General features: G+C 49.9%; 2 protein-coding genes across 2 annotated transcripts; both read left to right on the top strand.

The window, feature by feature from the left end:
- The first annotated feature begins 9,063 nt into the window (after positions 1–9,063).
- On the top strand, positions 9,064–12,672 carry LOC148643883 (tubulin beta chain-like). Its single transcript, XM_088615089.1, has 4 exons — positions 9,064–9,242; positions 10,463–10,571; positions 11,208–11,318; positions 11,463–12,672. Exons 1-4 carry the CDS (start codon positions 9,186–9,188, stop codon positions 12,524–12,526), a joined length of 1,341 nt encoding a protein of 446 aa, XP_088471215.1. The 5' UTR covers positions 9,064–9,185; the 3' UTR covers positions 12,527–12,672.
- Positions 12,673–14,466: 1,794 nt separating this feature from the next.
- Positions 14,467–18,577, top strand: LOC148643884 (tubulin beta chain). Its single transcript, XM_088615088.1, has 4 exons — positions 14,467–14,689; positions 15,381–15,489; positions 16,918–17,028; positions 17,387–18,577. Exons 1-4 carry the CDS (start codon positions 14,633–14,635, stop codon positions 18,448–18,450), a joined length of 1,341 nt encoding a protein of 446 aa, XP_088471214.1. The 5' UTR covers positions 14,467–14,632; the 3' UTR covers positions 18,451–18,577.
- Positions 18,578–21,346: the final 2,769 nt, after the last annotated feature.

Consider the following 21,346-nt stretch of genomic DNA (forward strand, 5'->3'; position numbering starts at 1 on the left):
CTGATTTGTGATGTCCTGTATTTTTTTGTGAAAAGAAAATAAAGTTCTTAAAAATCGAAATCGTCTTTAGATTCGTCGGATTCGATTGCCAGTAGCAAACAACGGGACAGAAATATAACTTGCACGCCACCCCCAGGAGTGCACGTAATGTCAATTAAAATCGGCGCATCGCAACTGCATTGCTGCAGCTTTGCTAAAAGGAGCGGCTTTCAAAGGAAGCAGGCGTGCATAAATAATTTAGCAGCCGTTGCATCTTTTATTCAGCCGCTGAAAGATCGAGCAGGGAAAGAGCAGGTCAGCTCCTTGTCCTCTTAGTGCCAGCGCAGCTACTAGGCACACGTGTCCTGGCCTCCTCTGCAGCCGGGAGCCTGCGGTCTGGGCAGGGCAGGGTTAACGACAGCCGAGCTGTGAAACGTGAGCACAGGCTGCCTCTTGCATTATTGATCTCTCTCGGGGGGGGCGGGACCTCTGGGCCTGACGGCCAGCTGCTCTTGTTGTGCATCAGCCCGGTAACCTGAGCCCCACCTTGTCCAGGCATCCCACCCTCCTGAGTGCCCCCCCGCCCCACAACAATCCCCCAGCATCCTCACAACACGTCTGACCAGGCCTTGCGAGCTCTTCGGTGACCCCGGATTTAGCATCCACCCGGAGAAATTGAATCTGGAGAATTGGAGGAGCAAGGTCAAACGCATTGGGGTTTTCTTTTCCCTTGAATAAAACCAGGAGACATTAGCAGGAACCCCAAAGGCCCCAGCTGATAAAGTGCAACAAGAGCGATCTCTGTCGCTCCAGGGGGTAAGAAGAGACCTGACTTTGGACTGCGACCAGAGTGAAGTTGCATTTTCCAGAGACCTAAAGCACCACCTCAGCACAAAAGGCCGCTGCGGACAAGCTTCAGGTTTTTTTGTCAAAGTGGAGGATGTGGTCTGTGCCAAGAAAGTTCAGCTGCGCACTACCATCCGTGATCCAGCTCTTCAGTTCTGCGGGGAATGCTTTTATATCGACAGGGCCACGCCTTCCATGCTCCGGATGCCTGCTGACGCGCTGCAGCAAACTCGGGCGGCCACTTGTGCTTCACCCATAATCCCCTGCCTCCCCACACGAGATCCGAGAGAGGGCTGTCAGGGCAGCAGGGGGGCTGGAGCTCACCCCCTCTGCGTTCCCTGCCTCGCTCCCAGAGAAGAACCTGGCACCAAATCCATTTGGTCTGGTCTCTTGAAGATAAGGCACTCGCACTTTGTCGAGAGGTCGCGCACAGAGCCCACACACTGGCTGGCGGCATCATTGCTGAAACGTCCCGAAAAACCCACACAGAGATACACAGGACAGCCTGGCCCTCGGACGCGGAGGAATTTTGAATGCAAACGCTGATTCCTGCTCTCTCTCAAAACTCTGCTCGCTAACGCCTGTGAAAAGTACTACACAATGCTAACCCGCAACCCCCTGACCCTTTAATCCTTTTGCAATTTGTTTCCTGGTCTACTTCATCTCCAGTTCAACTCTTGGTTACCTGTCGTGGGGTGTAGCTGTCCTTCTGCCCTGTGGGTTTTCCCTCCATGCACTTCTTTTCAGAAATGGCAGTGCGAGTGAGGAATAAACTGTCGTGTCACAGCAGGGATGGGGGGGGGGGGTAACTTCTTTACACAAAGAGTTGTGGGAGTGTGGAACGGGTTGCCCTGCCGTGTTGTTGGAGCCGAAACTATTAGTTACGGACTACCTAAACAGGCCAGATGGGGTGGATGATCTTTCTTGACTGAGCTTCTGGCAACAGGACAAGCTTGGTGGCTGGCATTGTCTGCTGCTTATGAGAGAGAGATACACAAATGCCTCAGTCACAAGTGTTATGAGTCTTTGTTTGCCTGAGAGATCAGCTTACTGCTCTCGCGGCCCTGTGGACTGACAGTGCTCAGCTGTCACCTGCCACACCCCGAGTCCCCCTCTCCCGGTTTTCCTCTTTTCCTTTTCCGGATGAGGGGGCGGATACTCCGGCTCTCCGGCGGGAACCGGGCCCACTGCTCGGATTCGGGCCCCCCCCCCCCCCAGCGGACAGGCAGGTACGTTCCGCACCGGCGGAGTCTCTCTCCCGGTCAGCGGGCGTAGAACCACACAGAGGCGCTATTATTACCAGCTTTGCATTAACCCCGGAACTTTATCGGCGGGCTTCCTGCTCTTGACAGGAAGAGGAAGCTCAGCCGGGGCGCGTGCAGGCGATGGCCATCGGGAAACCGCGTGATAAAAGGCCAGTCGGTTCCGGCTCGCAAGGTAAAGTTGGTATAAGAATAATAATAATTGCTTACACTTATGTAGCTCTTTTCTGGACACTCCACTCAAAGCGCTTTACAAATGCAGGGCACTTCGTTCTCGCTCTTTCCCAGAGGTCCTCACTGGGGTTCCCCCCGCCCTTTCGGAAGCCCTCGACAACACGCCGCCCCGCGATGGGGACGGCATCATTCCCGCCCAGAATTCCAGCCTGGCGGAGAGGCCGGGCTATTAATATCCTTTCCCTGCCCTCATTCCTGGGCAGTGAGGCCCTCTCCACCCCCCACCCCCCCCCGTTCCGCCTCACCCCACCCAGACATCCGCAGGGTTGTGCCTCAGCTTCCATTCCGAGGGCGGCACATTCTGGGATACAGCGCCGGAGGCACCGGGCCGCATTCCGACGATCCGAGATTCCATTCCAGGTGCCCTACCAGGGAGAGAGCATGTGCCGCTGCCTTCCATGCAAGTCGGCTTCTTGGGCCCTGTTTTCTTTTTCCTTTCGCGTTCTCTCGCCCCCCCGGGTTGGAAGACGGCGCAGGGGGATTTCCGAAAGCTCTTTTCCCTCTGGGACGGGATTTTGCCCCCCGGCTCTTTCTCTGCAGTCAATTGCCAGGCGCCTTGCTTCTCCACTCGAGACTTACTCGCCTGAGACGCGCTGGCTCTTTCACTGAAACGCGATTTTTTTCACCATGGCTGTGCTTCGCAAGGATGGAGTGAATTCTGGAGCGTGACCAGAGTGCTGTGATGACAGCGGTCCTGAGGGATTGCCGATGGTTTTGACAGCCTGTTCAGCGCCACTCTGACCCCTGTGGCTGTGTGTCTCACGGAGAGCAAGCTGGGGTCTGCGCAGAAAGACAAAGTCCTGATGCGAGAAATTGTATACGGCCAATGACGTGATCTCTCGCTCTCTAACGGACAGGAAGCTGCCGCACTGGTTGATGGGAACTGTGCGTCTAAGCCTCCTTGTTTTAAAACAGGAAAAAGGGGCTCACACCAGCACTCGTGACAGAGCCTTCCACCTCTGTGGGCTCCGGCAGGAAGCGTTCGAAAGCAGGGCGGGAAAGAAAACAGAAAAACGTCTCTTTTCCCCCTGAGTGTCCCCGGCCTGTTCGAGTTCTAAGCCAGAAGCTCTGCATGTCATCCCGCAATTCCGAAATAAGAAAGACAGAAAAATGAAGAAACTTGTCCTCCTCAGCTAACGCCATCCCTATTCAGAGCAGGCCTCTGTGGGGGGTGGGTCACTGAAGCAACAGCTCATCACCGCGGCAACCCCCCCTCCCCAAGCACAGGCCTGCCTGATCCCTGCTGCTCACTCACAGTCTCCGTGACCTTGACCTGACCTGCTCGCACCTCCCAGTCAGGCTGGGAGCAGCAGCAGCAGCAGCAGCAGCAGGGAAAAGCAAGACTAGACAGTGGGACAGGACATCTCTGGGGATAAACATCCCTGAGCTCAGCTCTGGCTGGGATCCAAAAGGAAGACAAATGCTCACCAAACAAGTTTCTCGGTCGATGCAGAAGAAATGCAGAAGTAGGAAAAAACAAAGTTTTTTTTGGCAAACATTTGTGTTTAGTGGACTTGCACATTAAATAATCTATCATGTTAAGATACTTAGTCATTGCTGTGTCATGCTGAGACTAAAGCTTCTAATGCAGTCTGTACCCTTACAGCAGGACAGCGCACACCGAAGTTCAAGGCTGAAATTCGAGCAGCTGAATCACCCTGCTCTTCTCCCCCTTGCAGATCGTATATTCTTCACCTATTTTACAACTCAACCCCCCCCGTGCTCTTAAACAACAGGACGGCGATCAAGAGCCACGAGGCCCCCATACAAAGGCAAATTCCTGCTAACCCACATTCTGCCAGTGCGGATACGATGATACCGGTCGATGAGAAACTGCAGCCTTTTTCAGGGTTTATAATGAGGACTTCTGTTAATAACCTGGTCATTTCTGTTTTATTTTGCCTGAGCAATTCAGTTATCGTCAGCATACTTGATATAAACTCGGTGCTTCATCACCCAATCACAACAGAACACGAAGCATGTATATCAGAGTGCATTGCTGCGTTGGGATTGCACGAGTTACACAAAAATGAATCGTTCGGGCTTGGAAAAGCGAGGGCACAGGCTACAGGGTCCATACAGGCTGGAGCAAGCATGGTTTATCAGGTGGAAAATGTGTTTTGCAAGCGACTCCTTCTTTTCCCACGGTGCATCTCCAGCCCGCTGGGTTGTGGTCGCGGGACGTCACGCAGCTTTCGTGAAGACGCGAGGCAGGGGTCCGCCGTTACCGAGGTAAACAAACACCATAGCAACGCCACAGCGCCGCGGACTGCGACATCTCCCATCAGCCCTGGGGCGGAGGTTGTCGGACAGCCCACTGTGCGCCACCCCCCCCCCTTCAACACACACACACACACCTTCTGCTGCGCACTAGAGATGATTCAGCGTGCAGGCGGCCATACTCACTTCACAAGGTTTCAAATCACAATCCGGGCCGGTCAATTCGCCCAACCAGTTTTCCGAAAACTGCCTATTCCTCGTCAGTCGGAGAGATATTCCAGAAGTACCAGGGCAGGGCGCAAGGCAGGACACCACCCTGGACAGGGTCCCAGTCCATCCCGGGACGTGCGCACTGGGTCCAATTCAAAGACACAAAGTAACCGTGCCATCCTGTCCCGTCAGAGGCTCAGTTGCTGGGAGACAAGTAAGAGCCCTGGGACATTGTTGTTGTTGTTTTTTTTATGGGTGCTCCTGTTCCCCCCCCCCAAAGAGTGAGTGCTGGGGATAAGATCACCTTATTGGCCCTATACAATTTCTCACATTAGGAATCTGTCTTTTCGCAGACCCCAGCTTGCTCTCCATGAGACACACAGACAGGGAGAGAAGCTGGGGGTCAGAGCGCAGGGTCAGCCATTTACACGGCGCCCCTGGAGCAGCTGGGGTGAAGGGCCTTGCTCAGGGGCCCAACGGAGTAGGATTCCTCTGCCGGCCACGGGATACGAACCGGCAACCTTCCAGCCACAGGTGCAGATCCTGAGCTACGTGAGGCTGGGATTCTGCTGCAGCAGCACAGATGCCACCAGGCCTCGGATTCCCATTCCGAAGGGAAACCAACTGCCCCTCCCACCCCGGATGCTCCTTCTCCTGCATGGGGAGAGCTGGGACTGGCCAGTGGTGGGAAGTGGAGCTCGGTTGCCGTGGAGACAGACCCGTCAGTATCCAGGCAACCCCAAGCGCAGATGTGGGTGCGTGTTGCTGGGGGGAGGGGTGTTTGTTTACTGGCACCCTTGGCAACACACACCAACACTCACTTACCAACACAAAACCCAGTGTGTGAATCCCTCTGAAACAGACACGGGCAGAGGACCAGGAGGACTTATTTCTTGCCGCGAGGCGAAACTAAGACATTGACAAATCCCAGAGGGCTCACCGTCGTTTGTGGGCGACAACTGAGGTACCCCTTTGGTGCAAGGCGCTCCGCCGACGTTCGCAGAAGGCCTGTGTTATTGTAGGCCTGTCATGCTCTTACCATGTTACACGAGACCCAAGTAAAAGTCCCCAGGCGACACAGTTCCATTTGTTGTCGTTCGCTCTCACTGCATTGCCATGATACCCTGCTCTGTTTGGGGAGGGGGGGGCTTGAAACATTTTGGGGGGTTTGTACTGAAATGGGGGGCTGCAAGAGAAATGCTGCCTCAGAGGGTATCTCCCACTCCTTCTCCCCAAACAGCTGTTTAAGATCAGATCACTTTATCAGCCCTATACAATTTCTTGCATTAGGAATTTGTCTTTGCGCAGACCCCAGCTTGCTCTCCATGAGACACACAGACAGGGAGAGAAGCTGGGGGTCAGAGCGCAGGGTCAGCCATTGTACAGCGCCCCTGGAGCAGTTGGGGTGAAGGGCCTTGCTCAGGGGCCCAACGGAGTAGGATTCCTCTGCCGGCCGCGGGATACGAACCGGCAACCCCCCAGCCACAGGCGCAGATCCTGAGCCACAGGGCCCCCGCTCCGCCCCGTTTGAAAAACAGGGCAGTGGAGGAGTTGGAGGCTTCGGTATTCAGCTGGTGGATCAAATATTTATAATCCATCCACTTTGTTACCACACCCAGTACAGGGTCACAGGGAAGCCAGAGCCCATCCCGGCAAGCAACAGGCACGAGGCAGGGAAAGAGCTATAACAAGGTCCGCAAACCGTAGAGAAAGAGCTTCTAACTGTTCCTGCGTTTGCAAGACACCTACCAGTGAAAAAGCTCTGTGCAAGATGGCCGTGCCAGAGCAAAAGAGGGCGCTTGCTTCGCCTTCGGGGAGCAGAACATGATCAGAATGAGGAGAAACTCCTCGGGGGCTCAGAGAGCGAGTTCTTCACTCCAGAACCCCCTGTGAAGTGCCACCCTGCAGGCAGGAAAGTGTGTGTGTGTGTGTGTGGGGGGGGGGGGTCACACCTTGGCGACGAGGAGACAGGTCATGGGCCATCACCATGGCGACGCCAGGACCTACCCATGAGGCTCAGGGGTGTGACGGGGCTACAGGACTGCCCCAGCGGCGGGGGGAGGGGGAAGAGAGACACCTGCCAGAAGCACAACAACTCCCAATCCTGCTGGGAGAGGGAGGAGGGAACTCAGATGAACTGGCAGCCCAATATGTGATCTCCTCTCCCAGCCTGAGGAGCAGTGAGCCTGTCTCTCAATAATAATAATACAGCGTGTGATCTCCTGTTCCAGCCTGAGGAACAGACAGTGAGCCTGTCTCTCAATAATAATAATACAGTGTGTGATCTCCTGTCCCAGCCTGAGGGACAGACAGTGAGCCTGTCTCTCAATAATAATAATACAGTGTGTGATCTCCTGGCCCAGCCTGAGGGACAGACAGTGAGCCTGTCTCTCAATAATAATAATACAGTGTGTGATCTCCTGTCCCAGCCTGAGGGACACACAGTGAGCCTGTCTCTCAATAATAATAATACAGCGTGTGATCTCCTGTACCAGCCTGAGGAACAGACAGTGAGCCTGTCTCTCAATAATAATAATACAGTGTGTGATCTCCTGTACCAGCCTGAGGAACAGACAGTGAGCCTGTCTCTCAATAATAATAATACAGTGTGTGATCTCCTGTCCCAGCCTGAGGGACACACAGTGAGCCTGTCTCTCAATAATAATAATACAGTGTGTGATCTCCTGTCCCAGCCTGAGGAACAGACAGTGAGCCTGTCTCTCAATAATAATAATACAGTGTGTGATCTCCTGTCCCAGCCTGAGGGACACACAGTGAGCCTGTCTCTCAATAATAATAATACAGTGTGTGATCTCCTGTCCCAGCCTGAGGGACACACAGTGAGCCTGTCTCTCAATAATAATAATACAGTGTGTGATCTCCTGTCCCAGCCTGAGGGACACACAGTGAGCCTGTCTCTCAATAATAATAATACAGTGTGTGATCTCCTGTCCCAGCCTGAGGAGCAGTGAGCCCGTCTTTCAATAAAAATAATAATACATTGTGTGATCTCCTGTCCCAGCCTGAGGAGCAGACAGTGAGCCTGTCTCCCAATGATGCTCTATGTGTTCATATGGAAATATCTTACGATTGTGTCTTTATTGTAAATGCCTGTAGATTTTTGTTTTATGTTCATTGTATTTGTTTGGCTTTGGCAACGCTGATTTTACTCGTTGGTCCTGCCAGTGAAGCATCTTGAACTGAATCTACAGACCCTAGCGTCCAGCGAGGAGCAAAGGCTCACCCTCGTCAACAACACACAAAGCCTCTCCCGTCTGTAAGCTGTCCTGTTAACGGAGGAAATTAACGGTAATCCTGCCCGATAGCGGAGGGGTGACCTCAACACTTGTAATGAGAATAAAGGACATCAGAAAGGTTACAAACGAGAAGAGCCGATTCGGCAGCGAGTAAACTTGTGATTTGCGATGCTTAGCTGTGTTCTCATTAAAAGCTACGCCTGCAGTTATAAACCGATGCAGTTAATGAAATTCTGCTTAGCAATGATGTCTTTTTTTGCCACCGACATAACACTGTAAACTGTATGCTCCTGAATTAATTATGTTTATTATTTCGTATAAATGCTGAAGGGGTGAGAACAAATTTAAATACTTTAATGCACAGAACGACAACATGAAATGAGACTTCTGTATCATCAAAGAGATTTTATGTAGATATTATCCAAGCGAACAGGCCATTTAATTGCAAACGTAGGCGTAGGCCTCTTTATTGTTTGTATTAAAATCTCGACAAAACCTTTCAGGGTTCATTTTTGAGGTGACGAGCACACAAAAAACGCGTAGACGCGCAACTCGAAAAAAAAACTGCCGAGTCACTCCAATTCATTTGTGAAATAAGCTTTCCATATCATTGCCAACCTTTCCACGACTGAACATTTTTTTATTTTTTTTCCACGACTGAACATTGCAGCTCAGACACATTTTCCCCGCTTGTTTTGACTGAGTTGCATTTCCCTCATAAAATTACTCTTGCTTCCTATAATCCGAACAGGCCGTAAATTTCTATATCAACCCTTTACTGCAAGTAAGCCCGTGAACACAATCCTTCCCATCAATCATTTAAATAAACCAATAGTCACAAGCCTCCTTGCGCTGTGGCGGAGTAACTGAGAAACTATCCAATCATAAAGGGCAATATAGCTGTGGGTGGGGCAAACTTTGATTAACGTATTTTTCAACGAATCGAGGTTTGTACAACGGAGCCGGCAGCCCTCCTTCGTAAGGCGGGACCCCAGAGAAAATCATCCAATCGCTGCTCCAGCTGCAGTGCCAGTGGCCAATGAGGGCGTTCTTCCATCTTGAATAAAACGAGGAACGCTGACAGCCGAGACTTAAGACGACGAGAATTGTTTAGTCGGCCGGTGTTGTTTTTTGTCGCAGTTCATAGGTTTTGTTGAGATTCTGACCATTATCGAAAATGAGGGAGATTGTTCATCTTCAGGTTGGACAGTGCGGTAACCAGATTGGTGCTAAGGTATGTGTTCTCTCTTGCTTCACAGTGAGCTGTATGTGTACAGAGAGTCTTTAGACGTCGTAACTCCTGTAGAACAGTAATTTTTCTGGAAATCATTTTAATAATCATTGTGATAACATTTTCTACCATTTACGAGTTAGCAGGATTACAAAGGAGCAATATGTCCTGCAGTAATTAGAAACTGCGTCATAGTTATTCAGTTTGGCGACAAGCACACTAATGCGTTTAGTAATTTGCTTAATTTGATCTGCAGAGCACGAGTATTAAATTACGAGAACGCGTTTATTAACGAAACCACAGGTTTTATTCGGACTCTGGTGAAACATTGACTCGTGCTCCACCCGGCGAATCCGCATTGCGGGGCAGATGGGAAGTAACCTTTTTTTTTCCCCCAAAAAAAAACGCTGAGTTGGCTCCTAGTTCACTGAACAGTGTCGCATTGGCTTCTTTTAGCACTAAAAGGGGGCAAACTCAAAATCCGAACCGACTGCGATTGATTTAATAATCTCATTCTAAATGGATGAAAAAGACCTTCTGGCGAACTGCCCAATCACGGGCCGCAGGGGCGCGCCCGTCGGGCTCGGAGACATGACGTCACCCCCCCGAGATTCAAAAGCTCGGGCTTGATGGGCGGTGGCGCGGGGCGCGCGCATCCCACCCCCCCCCCCCCCCTGACAGAGATGACGCGCCAGAGATCAAGCGTGTGGGAGACGCCTTTAAATCTCCAAGGCTGGAACAGAATTGCAGTTTTATTACCCCGTCTAATCTTGGGTGTTGGAGTGCGCTTCTGGGGTGGCGTTCAGACCGGTTTTGACTCGGGGATGTCTTTAAACGTGCTGACGCTTTAAAATGCGCCATGCCCTTGTTTTCCCCCCGACGAGCTTCTGGGTCATTCCATGAACAACACGAAGTCTTTTTGTGGTGTTTTTTATTTATTTATAACAAGTCCTTCCTGTTTAATTTTAGTTCTGGAAGCAGGGAATTGACCCGACGTGCATATACCATTGTAATATGTATGTAAGCTCACCCCACCCTCGACCCCTTCTGGGATTATCGACGAATGTCGTATTGCGGTATACAGGGCGCTGTACTGGAAATATAACAAGTTCGCAGTCCCCTTTTAAATCTGCCTCTGCAGTCTTGCCATTTTAGTATTTTTTTTTTTTTTTGGCTGGATGTTTTAATGCCATCGGTCCTTTTACTGTTTTTGTCCTCTGTAGTTCTGGGAGGTGATCAGCGATGAGCACGGAATCGACCCAACCGGCACCTACCATGGTGACAGTGACCTCCAGCTGGAGAGGATCAACGTCTATTACAATGAGGCCTCAGGTGGGTGATGGATATCTTAAGATTAAAATATGACGCGTTCTAGCAGGTGCAGTGATCTCTCATGCTGTGGCGATGAGTCGATGGATATCATCCAGGTGGGGGCTGCACACTGGTGGTGGTAGTGGGATTCCCCATGACCTGTAAAGCGCTTTGAGTGGAGTGTCCAGAAAAGCGCTATATAAGTGTAAGGAATTATTTAGCTTTTTTTCTATGCTTATGGAAGTCGGTGTTCCTTGTAGCATTTTAATTCAGTTCAATTTTGTTTGTATAGCGCTTTTTACTTTTCTGGGCCTGAACCTCCCAGTGAGCAAGCCCAAGGTGACAGTGGCAAGGGATCATAGTGGGAAGAAACCTTGAGAGAAACCAGGGCTCCAAAGGGGGATCCTATCCTTCTCCGCCCAGCACAGGTTCATTAAAATGAGCACGTGTGAGAGTCGTCTATATTTTAATGTCTTATGTAGTGCTTTGCAAAGGATAGCATCTCATGATGCTTCGCGGTGAGGTGAAAGATGGGATTTGAAATTGCTGACTCGTATCCAGGATCAGATATGGTTTTTGCTCTTGTAAGTACAGGTAATTGATGTCTAGAAGTGAGTGTAATTGAGTGGAAAATGTAATCGAAGCATTTGATTTCAGGTGGCAAGTACGTGCCCCGTGCCATCCTGGTGGACCTGGAGCCTGGCACCATGGACTCTGTGCGATCTGGGCCCTTCGGACAGATCTTCAGGCCGGACAACTTTGTCTTCGGTAAGTAAACTTGCAACCATCTGGTTTAGTTGAGCATAAGAAGAAAATGTACTATTGTCCACAGTATAATCTTAAAGAGCAAGGAGAGCAGAGGAGCATTCTCTCAGCCTCCTACAGGTACTGATGAGCTGCTTTTGTCCACAGGCCAGAGCGGTGCTGGCAACAACTGGGCGAAGGGTCACTACACTGAGGGCGCGGAGCTGGTGGACTCCGTCCTGGATGTGGTGAGGAAGGAGGCCGAGAGCTGCGACTGTCTGCAGGGCTTCCAGCTCACACACTCCCTTGGGGGCGGCACTGGCTCGGGCATGGGGACCCTGATGATCAGCAAGATCCGTGAGGAGTACCCCGACCGCATCATGAACACGTTCAGCGTGGTGCCCTCTCCCAAAGTGTCAGACACTGTTGTCGAGCCCTACAATGCCACGCTGTCGGTGCACCAGCTGGTGGAGAACACAGACGAGACCTTCTGCATCGACAATGAGGCCCTGTACGATATCTGCTTCCGCACCCTCAAGCTGACCACGCCGACGTACGGAGACCTGAACCACCTGGTGTCGGCCACCATGAGCGGCGTCACCACCTGCCTGCGCTTCCCCGGCCAGCTGAACGCAGATCTGCGCAAGCTGGCCGTCAACATGGTTCCCTTCCCCCGTCTGCACTTCTTCATGCCCGGCTTTGCCCCCCTCACCAGCAGAGGGAGCCAGCAGTACCGTGCCCTCACGGTGCCAGAGCTCACCCAGCAGATGTTCGATTCCAAGAACATGATGGCAGCCTGCGACCCGCGTCATGGCCGCTACCTGACGGTGGCCGCCATCTTCCGAGGGCGCATGTCCATGAAGGAGGTGGACGAGCAGATGCTGAACGTGCAGAACAAGAACAGCAGCTACTTCGTGGAATGGATCCCCAACAACGTGAAGACGGCCGTCTGCGACATCCCTCCTCGTGGCCTCAAGATGTCCGCCACCTTCATTGGCAACAGCACCGCCATCCAGGAGCTGTTCAAGCGCATCTCTGAGCAGTTCACCGCCATGTTCAGGCGCAAGGCCTTCCTGCACTGGTACACCGGAGAGGGCATGGACGAGATGGAGTTCACGGAGGCCGAGAGCAACATGAACGACCTGGTGTCCGAGTACCAGCAGTACCAGGATGCCACCGCGGAAGAGGAGGGCGAGTTTGAGGAGGAGGAAGGAGACGAGGAAGTGGCATAAGTTTTGTGCCAACTGGAGCTTTAGACTTTCATTGACATGCTAAATATTTTTTTGTTGATCTGTGCCTCAGTGTTTTGCTGTCATTTCTGCTGTCTGTTGTATTCTGTACAGAACTAACTGAAATAAAATGTGCATTTTCATTCCCACTATTTCCTTTTGTTTCTGTTATGAAGTTGGAGTAACTTGGATTTAGCCAAAGAGGTTGCTTGTTTAGATCCATTAGCCTTTAACATCCTGTCTATCACCTTCCCCTACTTAAATGGGTAGTTTGATCCAGACACCCCCCACCCCTTATTGTAAAGTGCTCATCACCAGTTCACTTGGTTTTGCTCTTCTCTGTCCTGTTTATGAAGCAGTGCACTGTGGGTGGCAACCAGTACTGACCAGATTTAGAAACCTTAATCTGGTCATGTAATAGACTCTGTGCGTGAGTACTAACCATTTAATTAGTTTTCGCCGAACAAATTGATCAAGTGCCCCTTCTTGGGTGTTTTCAAATAGAAAAAGGTTCTTTATTGTCATCTTTTTATTTTGTTTCTGGTATAGGACAATGCTGGGCTGCACACTTTCTGTAGATTCTAGAATAAGTTTTAGGACTGATAGTTTAGACATTGGCATTGGTTCAAGCCACTGTTCAGCCTAAAAAGAATCACTTGTGTTGGTCTTCAGTGAGGTAAATTGCATCTAATATCTGAAGAGGATATGAAATGGACAAGAGCCTGTGTTCCCTCAGGACAGGTGAGAGGGCCTGGAAGAAACACGGTACCTTTATGGTTTTTCAATTATTGGTTAATTATAGGTCCAAATGTGACTGGATTTTATAACCTTTTTCTTCTGTATAGCTGTGGTGGCCGTTTACAAATCCAAACGTGTCACCTGTAAAACGAATGTTGGCTGTAAAACTAGGATCTAAATATTGCATTTCTAGGGTTTGTGAGGACCTGATCTTGGGAAAGTTGCAAGTCATCTAGGGCGAGATTCGTCTTGCAGCATGTGCACCCCGAAACCAATTTTGCCTTTTGGTTTCTCTGTAGACGCAAAGGGAATTACTACTATCTCTATCTCTATAATGTAACGTCACGTTAAAATAATTTTCCCCACAAGCGTGCATGCTCCTATACTCAAGTTACAGCGCATTACGGATGTGAAAGCTGATATGTTATTTAAAATCAAATTCTTAGGCGTACAGTTATTGTTACCGAGGGGATATTCTTGTTTATCTACAGTCTTATATATTAGTTTGTCTTGGGTGCATAGAGGTGTCAATATCTACGCGAAACTTGGCGTTCGGCTTTTACACATTACATCGTGACAAAAATCTTCGCTTGGCCTGATGTGTGCTCATCGGATTGTTTCTGAGAAGTATGTTTAAAAGCATTGTGATGAGCACGTTTATGAATCAGGCTCCCAGTTATGTTTAAACGGGAACTACCGGGTACGATTATCTATCTTCGGAGTGTACAGAGGGTCCCAAAATATAAAATAAGCTTAACGTGCCCACCGCATCACGTGTGGATGTTTAACAAACAGTCATTTTTGCCATGTTTAATTCTATATAACTGCGCAAAAAGCCAGTTTAATGACCTAATGACAAGCTCACAGTCGACATTTTGATGCATCAGTTAACTTCGCTAAAGCGCTCAGCAGTGCAACCCCACCTTACGGGGATTCAACGTGACTTTTCCTCCAGCCAATGACATTCGCCCCCCTCCTCCTCGAGAAGGCAGCGTCCAATCAAAACGTAAATCAATCATTTAAATTGACCAATCACCGCTCGCAGGCGGGCCCCTGCGGCAAGAAGAATGGGTGGGCGGAGTGGTGAGGAGACCAATCATAAGGCGGGATGGGACTGTAAGGCGGGGCTTCCGCCTGTGTGACGAACGAGGAGCGAGCGAATAGAATTCTCCTAAATGGTGGTGCGTGGGCGGTGCTTATGCAGACCTGAAGGGACATTTTTTTTCCTGAAAGCCCTGCCGCTTAAAACCAGGACTGCGGCTCGAGTGAGCTACCATTTGGAAGCAGGAAGTGTCGTGAGTCTCTTTTTTTCCTCCCTCTCTCCACCTTCTTATTGCAAGCTCGAGATCACCCCACGGCAAAAGCAAGACCATGAGGGAGATTGTTCACCTGCAGGCCGGTCAGTGCGGAAACCAGATCGGCGCCAAGGTAGGTGTTGGTTAAAGACGGACGGGTTCCGAAATGGAGCCGGGTTGCAACGCTAAGCGTGCGGCGCAATGCGGAAATTGATTCAAAAAGGCCGTTATGGCGGTGCTCGTCAAAATCCAGGGTAGGCCTGACACGCCACAAAGGATCTGCTTGTGATCGGGGTCCGTAGTGCAGTACTAGAAATGCATGAATCTCAATTTTTGCTTATCTGTCCTTCTTTAGTGTTGGGCATTTTAGAACGATTATCCGTCTTTACTGCGCCTACAGTCTGTTTTCATCAGGATTTGTTTCTAACTGCATGACGGAGATAGCCCCCCCACACCCTTCTGTTGTAATATATGCATATAACACCCTCGACCCCACCACCACCACCAACCTGTTCGGATGATTTGGCGAAATGTTCAGTGTTGGCAGACGCCTCCTGAGGTGTGTCACTGCGTAAGCCGCCATTCTGCCATTCTTGCTGCCCGAGCGCGGTTTCGGAAGTCTTCCCGCAACAATGGCGAGCGACATTATTTTCTGGATTATCGACGAATGTCGTATTGCGGTATACAGGGCGCTGTACTGGAGATATAACAAGTTCGCAGTCCCCTTTTAAATCTGCCTCTGCATTCTTGCCATTTTAGTATTTTTTTTTTTTGGCTGGATGTTTTAATGTCATCGGTCCTTTTACTGTTTTTGTCCTCTGTAGTTCTGGGAGGTGATCAGCGATGAGCACGGGATCGACCCGACGGGCACCTACCATGGCGACAGTGATCTCCAGCTGGAGAGGATCAACGTCTATTACAATGAGGCCTCAGGTGGGCAGTTTAAAGCTGAGCTGTGGTTCCACTCTCCTGTAATGGTGAATGGAATAAACAATAAACAGGACGGTATTTTGCATTTGTGTGCGAGAGGAGTGGTGGCTCAGGACCTGTGGCTGGAAGGCTGCTGGTTCGTATCCTGTGGCCGGCAGAGGAATCCTACTCTGTTGGGCCCCTGAAAAAGGCCCTTCACCCCAGCTGCTCCAGGGGTGCTGTATAAATGGCTGACCCTGTGCTCTGACCCCCAGCTTCTCTCCCTGTCTGTGTGCCTCATGGAGAGCAAGCTGGGGTCTGCGAAAAGATAAATTCCTAATGCAAGAAATTGTATAGGGCCAATAAAGTGATCTTGGAGATTCCCCCCCCCCCAAGCACTAGAATTGTTTGCACTGGCCGAGTTTTAAACTTGGCCATGCCATGGTTACAGTCGTGTAAGTTTAGCAGGTAAGCAAATAAGCCTGCAATTACAGGCCTTTGCATTGCAAAACAGCTGAGCCCTGTGGCAGAGATGGTGGAGAGGGCTTTATCTACCCAGCTGTATGACATCATTGCTCTTTGAACGCTGTCGCTTATGACATGGAAATGTGTTGGGTTTTTTTTTTAGTTTTCTGACTGCTTGGCTTTCTGTCCACAGTGGACATGTGCACTCTGTTCAGATTATACAGGGGGTCTAAATGTCCCCTGTGTGTATCCCCCCCCCCCCCCTTGCTAAGCTGCTGTGCCAGCTGGGTTGGGCCCCCATCTCTCCACCAAAAGAACAAGACTCTGAAGATCAGTGGTGGATTGAAAAGGGCTAATTAATATAGCATAATAATTAATTAAAGTATAATTAATATAGCCCAGGGATGGCCACCCCTAGACCTGGAGCAGTGCAGGATGTCCTATAGGACACCCTTAAAGTTCCACCTTCAAAAGCCTTGTAAAGCAGCAGCAGCATTAATCCAATAATTCCAGGTGTATTTATCCACGCACGAACAGTACAGCACACAGCGGTGTTGTCGGCCGTGAAATGCTTTGTCCGCGAGCTCGTTAAGAGGGGTAGCAGGACAGACGTTTATAGGGATTACGTTAAGATTAAGATGTAATAAATGATACCATTGCAAATTACAGATTGGGCGAAAGTAACACAAGGAGATATGGTAGGATGGGGGGTATTAAGCGCTGTTCATATGTATCCTGAGAGTGCAAAGTGACAGGAGGTTGCCTGTTCACCAGCGGCCGTTTGGGTAATCGCAGGTGTCTGCAGTCCATTTCGTAGGTTAGTTGCACCTGTGGATCGGGTAAGTGCTTAATTGAGCAAATTGTGTTGTTTCAACGGGACACCTGGAAACGCGGCTGGACCGTGGCCCTGCGGGGTTGAAGGGGCCAGCCAGTGGGCAGAACCCGTAAAAACGGCTCATTTTGTTTCTCTCGGACTGGATCTTTCAGGTGGCAAGTACGTGCCCCGTGCCGTCCTGGTGGACCTGGAGCCTGGCACCATGGACTCTGTGCGATCTGGGCCCTTCGGACAGATCTTCAGGCCGGACAACTTCGTCTTCGGTAAGCGCCGCGGGTGCTCTTGGGAGAAGCTTTGCACAGGCTGCAATTGAACCGCCTTTGTGAGCGAATTAAGGCATCCTTTGTCCTCTGAAACCATGGAGTGTAATAAGTGTAGTGGCCAGTGCCTCTTCCTTGATTGATGGATGAAGGTTATTTTTGCTGATTAGCTAAAGTTGTCTTATTGTGAATAATGAGTGTGTTTTTAATTGTGCAGATCGTGGGACGAACACATGGTACAACCTTGTGACAGGATTCTTAAGAGTCTTTGCATATTTTAAACATTACCTCTAGGCTCTTCTGCAGTAATATAGCACTGTGCTAAGAGAGGACTCACACCATGTTCTTGTATTGCGCACAGGCCAGAGCGGTGCTGGCAACAACTGGGCGAAGGGTCACTACACTGAGGGCGCGGAGCTGGTGGACTCCGTCTTGGATGTGGTGAGGAAGGAGGCCGAGAGCTGCGACTGTTTGCAGGGCTTCCAGCTCACACACTCCCTTGGGGGTGGCACTGGCTCGGGCATGGGGACCCTGATGATCAGCAAGATCCGCGAGGAGTACCCCGACCGTATCATGAACACGTTCAGCGTGGTGCCCTCTCCCAAAGTGTCAGACACTGTCGTCGAGCCCTACAACGCCACGCTGTCGGTGCACCAGCTGGTGGAGAACACGGACGAGACCTTCTGCATCGACAACGAGGCCCTGTACGATATCTGCTTCCGCACGCTCAAGCTGACCACGCCGACGTATGGGGACCTGAACCACCTGGTGTCGGCCACCATGAGCGGCGTCACCACCTGCCTGCGCTTCCCCGGCCAGCTGAACGCAGATCTGCGCAAGCTGGCCGTCAACATGGTCCCCTTCCCCCGTCTGCACTTCTTCATGCCCGGCTTTGCCCCCCTCACCAGCAGAGGGAGCCAGCAGTACCGTGCCCTCACGGTGCCAGAGCTCACCCAGCAGATGTTCGATGCCAAGAACATGATGGCGGCCTGCGACCCGCGTCATGGCCGCTACCTGACGGTGGCCGCCATCTTCCGAGGGCGCATGTCCATGAAGGAGGTGGACGAGCAGATGCTGAACGTGCAGAACAAGAACAGCAGCTACTTCGTGGAATGGATCCCCAACAACGTGAAGACGGCCGTCTGCGACATTCCTCCTCGTGGCCTCAAGATGTCCGCCACCTTCATCGGCAACAGCACCGCCATCCAGGAGCTGTTCAAGCGCATCTCTGAGCAGTTCACCGCCATGTTCAGGCGCAAGGCCTTCCTGCACTGGTACACCGGAGAGGGCATGGATGAGATGGAGTTCACGGAGGCCGAGAGCAACATGAACGACCTGGTGTCCGAGTACCAGCAGTACCAGGATGCCACCGCGGAAGAGGAGGGCGAGTTTGAGGAGGAGGAGGGAGACGAGGAAGTGGCTTAAATTTCCAGTTCTAGCTTCACCAGAATTCACACTTTTTCAGCTTCAACACCTCTAGTTTTTCTGTCACTTTCCTGTTCACTTTCCCCTGTTGTACTGACGAAACCTTCAATAAAAGCACTTGATCTGATTCGCTGTTTGTCTCCGAAGCTTTATTTTAGAGCCGACGCAGTTTCTGCAGACGAGCACAAAACATCTCATGGGGGTCTTGCATCCAAGAGATTAGGAAATGGTTTTACCCTTGCCTAGTCACCAGTTTCCTGGGTTTATATTAGCATTCCTTTCCCAAGAGGATGACTTAATACATCTGAGTACCTATCCTCAGCTGTTTTCCCCACCAGAAATGGCAAATCCTCCTGTATTTGTACCGCAGTCTCTGCTGGAACAGGTCTCGGGAGCCCAATATGAGCATGAAACATTAATAGACTCCAAAAAAATCATTTTAGGGTCTCAAGCTTAGACAGGCCTTCTGTTTTGCACTGCATGCTCCTGCATGTTGTAGAGTTCAATGTTGAATAGTTTGTGACTGCAGATGAGAACGCTGCGCTGGTGTATTGTGGTCAACAGTGGCTTATCTCTGCAGGCCTGTTTCTCCCCATTTAGCTGCTTGTTACTCCAGTTTCTTCTGATTTTTTTTTGTTTTTGTTTTGTTCTTGCTGTACTCTGATTTGTTCGACCTCCCCAACTCCAGCTGCTTAAACTCCAATTTTCTGAATGGCTTTTGAGCTCTGGAGCCCAGGTAAGTCTGGAGTAGGACGCAAGACGCAGGGATGAATCGTGCTACTCCAGGCTTCTGCTACCAAGGTGACCTGGCGTATGAAACCCCGACCCTTAGGGGTTTAGACCTTCAACATCGGCTGAAAACCAGCGCTTGGACGTGTGAAGACAAGGTGATGCATCAAGCCCTGTCTCCACACGTGGGGTAACCATTTACACGTAAAAGGCCTTTTAAGTCTGACTTAATTGACAAATGGACATTTCTTAGCCCTTTCCCATACTGCTCTTCTCCCTGAGAAAGCAGAGGGAGAATCGCACCCTCTTTTCGAGGACTAACAGCAGAGAGGAGGTGATGATCAGAGAGTCACCTTCTCTAAACTCCTTCAAATCTAGACTCAGAACCTTTCTTTTTAGAAGAGCCTTTACTTAACTGGTTCTGTCCTTTAGCCCCTCTGCTCCTACTGTATTCAGTACCTCCATCTAGTGTCTCTTCTCATTGTGCCTATCTTGTGTATTTTGTATTGTTCTGTAAAGCTCTTTGAGAATCCACCTTTAAAGGTGCTATATAAAATAGTTTATTATTAATCGTCATCATCACCATTATTATTAACATCTCCCGGAGTGAGGTGTGGCCTGGTGTGTATCTGCAATGCACTCTGTTTCTCAGGCCCGGCTGGAAGCCTGTTATTTATACATTGGCTTTTCTTTCTAATTGGAGTAGAATTACAGGTCTTGTTATGGATGTCTTTTATCGTTCCTCTTTATTCTTCTTCCCTCCAGTGGTTTATTTCCTTCGTTTGTAGTGAGATCCGTGTGCCTCAAGGCAAGGAAGGTGCGTGTGAACTGTGGTGTTGCTTGTCCTCCAGGAGTCAAAAGGAAATGACTGCAGAGGGTCAGGCCTTCGTGACAATGACGGTGTTCATCGTTCATATCTGGATTGTTGTGGCTCATTCTCCCAGGGCACAATTACCCGAGTAACAACACCATTTATTGTTTTAAAAGAACACCTCAGCTCCGGCTTCAAACACAGCACTCGGCACCTAGAGAGTAAAAGAACAATGTCTGTTTGAGGAAAATGATCACGGCACCTTTTCACAAACACATTAGGGGGTTGTCTTTCTCTATGGTAACTAGTGGCCTCAAAGTGGCAGAGATGAAAACGTTTGCAACTAATCTTCTTCATGACACTTAAATTCAGCTGGGTTTAGCAGGCATAATGATCATAAGGGAATTACCATGAATAGACTGGTATGCTTAAATGCGTTTCAATATTTTACGTGTTGTTCTTCACAATATTTAATTGCACCCCACGCATGACAAGAAAGCTGGTTATTTCTGATAAAGGTTTTAGGGGAGCCCATAAGGAAGTATAGGGTGGATAGTCGGACTACAGCCTTGCAGGATGGCAGTGTGTCAATTGCAGGGTATACATACAGCACAGGTCAGCTTAGAGAGAGTGGTTAACCCAGCCAACGTGTCTTAAGGAGGTGGGAGGAAGCAGGAAACTGGGGCACCCAGGAGAAATCCCATGCAGACACAAGGAGAACACGCAAACTCCCCCTGGAAGGATCCTCAAGTCCACAGAATCAAAACTCAGATCCCAACAGCTGCGAGGCATCAGTGCTAACTGCAGTGGTACAAAGCTTTGTGCAATAAGTGCTTTCCACCTGTTGGCTTAATTTAATAGTGTTTGAATATCTACGGCAAGAACTGTGAACCCTGTCCAGTTACTGGAACAAAAATGAAGCCATCGACTTTCCACGCGGAATTGTAGGTGTGTGTGATGTTTAGATCAAAATGTATCAAATATTTATTTACCCACCAAAACTCAGTATTGGTTGGGGACACGTATGCACCTATTGTATATGCTTTGGGAAAAGGTTATAGAATGTTTTACGTTACCGGGAGCCAGTAAAGCATCGTTTTTAATTCATTTCTAAAAATAATAAACCAAAATAAGAACGAGATGGTACTATGTGAAGGGGCAATATTGCTCACAAATCTTTAGTTGTTGTTGTTGTTTTTCGTGGTGGTTTTTCTCTCTCTTCTTCGGCAGCCTTTACTGGCTAATTAAACATTTCTAGAAGCATCTACAGGGAGTTCAAACCGAACTCAAAACTCAGGGTCGCCGGGCAACGGTACACAGGGAACCTCGTCGTGATAAAGAAGCGCACTCGTTCAT

Source organism: Lepisosteus platostomus, chromosome 21 (genome assembly GCF_059453375.1).
Source record: "Lepisosteus platostomus isolate fLepPlt1 chromosome 21, fLepPlt1.hap1, whole genome shotgun sequence".
In the NCBI taxonomy this organism is placed as follows: Eukaryota; Metazoa; Chordata; class Actinopteri; order Semionotiformes; family Lepisosteidae; genus Lepisosteus; species Lepisosteus platostomus.

Coding starts and splice junctions, on each gene's coding strand:
- LOC148643883 (XM_088615089.1), top strand. CDS start 9,186: ATGAGGGAGATTGTTCATCTTCAGGTTGGACAGTGCGGTAACCAGATT. Junction 9,243..10,462: donor GTAACCAGATTGGTGCTAAG/GTATGTGTTCTC, acceptor TGTCCTCTGTAG/TTCTGGGAGGTGATCAGCGA. Junction 11,319..11,462: donor GCCGGACAACTTTGTCTTCG/GTAAGTAAACTT, acceptor TTTTGTCCACAG/GCCAGAGCGGTGCTGGCAAC.
- LOC148643884 (XM_088615088.1), top strand. CDS start 14,633: ATGAGGGAGATTGTTCACCTGCAGGCCGGTCAGTGCGGAAACCAGATC. Junction 14,690..15,380: donor GAAACCAGATCGGCGCCAAG/GTAGGTGTTGGT, acceptor TGTCCTCTGTAG/TTCTGGGAGGTGATCAGCGA. Junction 15,490..16,917: donor CTATTACAATGAGGCCTCAG/GTGGGCAGTTTA, acceptor TGGATCTTTCAG/GTGGCAAGTACGTGCCCCGT.